The 5441-nt window shown below is 34.1% G+C and overlaps 1 protein-coding gene across 1 annotated transcript; it reads right to left on the bottom strand.

Annotated features, from left to right (window-relative positions):
- Positions 1-654: 654 nt before the first annotated feature.
- Positions 655-3578, bottom strand: LOC123707343. Its single transcript, XM_045657335.1, has 2 exons — positions 3115-3578; positions 655-2861 (listed from the first exon to the last, which is right to left on the bottom strand). The coding sequence occupies exon 2, from the start codon at positions 2853-2855 to the stop codon at positions 717-719; it is 2139 nt and encodes a 712-aa protein (XP_045513291.1). The 5' UTR covers positions 2856-2861; positions 3115-3578; the 3' UTR covers positions 655-716.
- Between the last annotated feature and the right edge of the window lie 1863 nt (positions 3579-5441).

Raw genomic sequence — 5441 nt, 5'->3', positions numbered from 1 at the left:
AATTTGTATCATTACGAGAATTCTGGGTTTAATTTATCATTCTAATATAACTAGAAGAATAAGAAGCCATGAAAACATCCGACTTCGTTAACTTTACATAAACATTTAGAAACAACGCGTAATACCTACGTCAATTCATACAAGGGTGGGCCGCGACCACGCCCCTCAGACCTTTCCTAAAACGGGTCTCTTAACCTTAGCCTAACCCCAGACAATTATAAATAATTAAAGACGTTAATTTTGTTACAGTAACGAAAACAATATTTGTTATAAGGATGTTATATGTGAAAAAATTATTATAATATTTTTTTCTTCTATTATGTTTTTAGTATATACGGGTCGCATATAGTCTTTTCTGTATATCATCACCTATTTCATTCGTTAGGTTTATAAAATATACACGATATACGCCGTAAGTCAGTGTTAATTTGATTTGAATATTGTTTTCAAACTTTATTTATTTCGGTTTTATTCTCAGCTGAACAAATACGTTTCGCTCTTGATATTGTTGAAAATTTGAAGGAAAGGGTTTTTATAAGCTTTTTCTGACTAGTAAAAGGTTTACAATAACGAGAGCTACTCGCTTGTAGCGATTGTATTTTATCATTGCCTACTTATAAAATACATGACTACTGGAAATAAAAAGTATTTCATTATTAACTAGTATAATTAAAAACTTAATAACATGATAGTTAGTATTAAATACAACAATTCATCTACACAATAACAGACTCTACCATAGTTTTCTTAATTAATTCACCAAAATTTTCCGAAACATCATTCGTGGTTCCATCAGATTGCGTGGGCTGTGACGCGTCACAAGTGTCTTGTGTGGTTTGTTCAGCACTATCCAAGTTTAATAGCGTGTTCTGACTAAACCAATTCTCATCATTATCTACCGATTGCAACTTATTGCTAGATTGATATGGCATTAGGGCTGTGTAATTTGTATCTGATTTGTCCTCGCTACTTTCACAGTTATTTTTGTAAATTTCGTAGTTATTATGAGTCAAGTCGTGGTATTGTAAATTGTGCTCCGACATACTCGTTGAAGGTTTATGCATGTACTCTGTTGAGTAAATGTGGCCATATGGATTGAACATTGATATGTGGGAATTCTGAGCGAATTCCTCAAAGCTTGTTGCGGAGTAGCTTTGTAATGATTTAAAAGCATGACCGTGGTCCGTACGTCGTTCGTAAGCGTAATTCAGATCGCATGAATATCTTTGTAAATTATTCGACATATTAAAATTCATTGTATTAGGTACTGAGTAAGGCGGACCTTTTCCTTGAAGAATATTTGACGTATAGGGGTCGAGGTTTCTATGGTTAGATTTGTCATCAAAATTTAATATGTGTACGTCTTGATTATTCTTTAAATTTTTATTTTCTCCATTTCTGGATGTGTTCGCGGTATCTTTGTTAATGTTGGCAAATGCCCCTGGATTTACACAAGTTTCTATTTGCGAGTTTGTAGAATTATGACCATGTACTGCAGTACTTTGAATATTGTGGCAGTGCTCTTTTTCATATGATACATGAGATATAGTTTGTGGAGCACTGGTCATAGCGTGCGCTACCCATTGGCGTTTTGCTTCTTGGCTTTCTTCATTCTTTTTTTCAAGTCCCAATCTCACGAGAGTATTAATGAAATGAGTTCGCACTCTTATAGGATTGAACTCGATACGCCCTGTTGTGTTTCCACATCCATCTCTACTACAACCACACGGAAAATTAAGCCTGTCAACTTGGCATTTAATACCAGCTAAGCTACATGAACAACTATTTGGATTACAGACGCCTTTACATGCACATCCGCAAAACTCCCGTGACGTTCTGATATCTCTGCATTCGTCTTTTTCGTAACCTTCAATTTTTCTCACACCTGCTGCTCGAAGTAACGCTCGTCTCTGCCGCGTAGGTACTGGTTGTAAGAAATAATAGCTATCTAAATCTAATTCTGATTCGGATATATCACTTGCTTCTTCTTCTGTGTCACTATCTTCACTGGAGGACAGTGAAACACCAGACATAGAATGTCTTTCATTTTTCAGTTGCTGTAATAGCTGTCGATGTAATCTTCTTTGTTCCAGGGCGTGTTCGGCCAAAGTAAACATCTGTATGTGTGTGTGTTGCCATTCCATACCCAATGTAGACCCACCTTGAGATGGCACACAAGAAAAGCCTTGTGCTCTTGGAAAATAAAACACTGTGACATTGTCGAATTTTATTCCTTCTTTTCGTTTTTTATGAAATGGTTCTAAATTGTTTTCGTCGTCTTGTAATTTTCTTTTTAGACTGCTCTTAAGAGGTGTATGCGTTTTTTCTTTTTCACTGTTCTCACGGTGAAGGGTCTCCTTATGTTCTATATTTTTTAAAGGTTTAGCATCTTCTTCGGTGTTATTATTCTTATTGTCACTTGTAGACGGCAATGCTAAATCAAAACATGGTAACTTCGCATCTTCTACTGTCTCTGATCCAAGGCCGGAATCGCTTCCATCTGACCTATCTTGTGCATCTTCTTCTCTATCGTTAAGTGTAGAATCAGGTGGAAGACTACCCAAAGCGGAATCTTCACTATCCGCTGACGCAGTGTCTGTTTTGATATCATCTACGTCACTTAAAGTGTCATTATCATCTATTTTTACAGCATAATCTACTTTACTATCACTACTCTCATAAAACTGAGAAACACTGCCACCGTTTTGTTCATCATTACTACTAAGATCTTCACTATTTACATCACTGACACAATTTTCTTCAATTATCACAGGTGGAACTGCCTCTTCTCTGTCTTCCATTATGGGCGCAGTGCTACAGTCTACTTTTTGAAAAGTTGAACTATCTCCATCCATTGTTATCTAGAAAAAAAGATAATAAAAAATATAAAGAGGTTCCTCAAACTTTATTTGTGAAAATATTATTCAAGAATTTGTCTTTCAAAATATTTAGTCCCTACTTATTAGAATTAAAATATTAATGTGTATTAAACATAGGTATGTTGAGAGAATAAGATAGAATACAAAACGTAATTTAACAAACAGAATTAGCTTTCCCATATAATACAAACTCGAGCTTTATAATTCAAACAAAATGATAAATTCAAACCGGTACCTGTTACAAACACTGTAGCTTCCACCTTCACCGATTGTCGTTGGATCGCATTTTCCAGCCCATCATGATCACACATATATTCTCTATCAAAATATAGCTCATATCACAAGTTAGCATTGCCACCAATACTTAGTCATAACTTTTAATTTGTAGCAAACACACAAACATCACCTTAATGTTCTTCACAATAGAGCTCGTTTTATCATACTAGCTTTTGAGCAAGCGTCCTACTCCAATTATTTATTTTGATTAAAACGTACCACATAAAATATTTAAGCTTGACGTCACATCTGACAAAATAATTGTCGTTATTGACATTTTTTGTGGAACACAACAGAAATTTAGAATTTATACACACGATATGCCGAGGAGAGAGCTCACTTTTACTGCACCCAACTCGGTACTCAGCTTCGCGTAATCGTCAATCGTGTTGGTCGTTGGACGACTCTCGAGCGACGCAGGCAAGTTTTAATGCGACCGGGACAGAGGTAATATTAACCCCTACGACTCGTGCTATTGGAACGCTTTTGAATTTAGCCGTATAGTAGCTGCGTTGTTCGTTGTGACGTTACGCTCTCCCCTCTCCCTCGCCCCGGCCTTGCGACCCTCCCCTCGTTCACCCGGTGCGATGGTCTCACGCAGGCGCAAACCGTTTCTTGACTTAGGTAGTAATAATATCAAATCTTAAATTAAATTTCCCTCTATACACAAGTACGTACTTGGTCCGTTATAATTTTTGAATGATTGGTGTATAGCTGCGGTACATATGGAATGATTTTGTAACAATTAATTACTTATGGACTTGACGTATATTATCTAGTCTATTGTCTTGTTACTACATTTTTATTTACATCGTAACCTAAAATATGATAAAAAATAAACTCGGCAATAAGAAAAGTATTGATATATATAGGCTAAAATAATAATTAATGTAACTAATTATGCATATTTTTCGTACTACCTGTTTTGTTATGATTAAAAATTGAGATTATTGCAAAAGATAATAGCAAAAAAATTCACCCAGAGCTTCAGGTTCTTCACATGCAAAGTAAAGTTTCCCATGGTCATCAGGTAGTTTTGTCAGTTACGTTGCTGGCATTTGAATTAAAATTAATGAAATAAATGGTTTTTAACTCCGTTGCTAGTTTATGCTTACGTTGGACTGTGATGAATAGGGATTACAATATGAACTAACCTTTTTTTCATTACCTGCTCATGGGTAGCTTTAAAGCATAACTGTCATGTCTGTGTAATATTATTGGAATGTATAGAGATAATACAAAGTAATTATTATGTAATATTGTTGCGTTTCTACGTATATTGTGTAAGATGTTTACATAAGTATTTGTTCAAAAATCTATCGTAAAGTTTAATTTGAGCGAGAAACTATATTCATCGAGTGGCAAAATAAATTTAATATTAAACCCAGAAAAATACTATGGATTATAAAATTGTCCATAGGTTATAATATAGAAATTAAGTATTCTATGTTTCGGTGAATTTTTAATGTTCTTTTATTCAATATTCAAGCGAATTTTAGGTTGATATTATTTATTACAAAAACATTCAAAATTCTGCATGATTCTGCAAGGCTAGCCTATTATCGTTCATTAACCAGTTTTAATGACAAGTTATGGAGCACTGTATGACGTTTTTTGCGTTTTAACCGCTGGACCGTGGAGACAGCATACACGAAATTATATTTTGAGATGTTTAAAAGTATGCGAATGACGCGATAGGTGTGTGCATTAGTGGAGCGGTCGTTATAAAAATAGCTTTTTGTAATTCAAGGTAATCTACTTTTGTGAACTACATAGACGTAGACAATATTACACAGATTTTTTCTATTGTGTCATTAAACAGGCAGGCAGGCTTTTGACTATACTGCCATACATGCTAAATTTGTTTTTGTTTTTATTCTGTAAAGAAATTGCAACATTTGTCAGTGTCAGTCGTATTTCTTTGAATTTTTTTGGAAGCTTTTGTAAACCTATTACGTTTAGAATATAATTCCAGAATTTCTATAGAATAATACTTAGAATAATATCGCTAATTTAGTTCATTAGTAATTAGTATTAATATACCTGTTTTATGGTATGTATTAGAGCTACAAGCTTATCTTTTTTTAGAAATCTGTCTGAATTCGTTTTGTTAAATTTTTCTTTATAAGATAATCTTTAAGTTTCAGATATCACTTATGGAGAAAAAATTACACATTCACACCAATTCGACCGCACACTGGTCATAATAATTGCCAATTGTCGAACTTAGTAAGGTTTTAATGATTTATCTTTATTTTTATTATATGTATATTGTAATGCCCTATT

The sequence above is a fragment of the Pieris brassicae genome, chromosome 3 (genome assembly GCF_905147105.1).
Source record: "Pieris brassicae chromosome 3, ilPieBrab1.1, whole genome shotgun sequence".
Classification (NCBI taxonomy): Eukaryota; Metazoa; Arthropoda; class Insecta; order Lepidoptera; family Pieridae; genus Pieris; species Pieris brassicae.
This window is presented reverse-complemented; position numbering and strand designations above follow the sequence as displayed.

Bases quoted from the DNA above. Each gene is read 5' to 3' on its own strand.
- LOC123707343 (XM_045657335.1), bottom strand. From the start codon at position 2,855: ATGGATGGAGATAGTTCAACTTTTCAAAAAGTAGACTGTAGCACTGCG.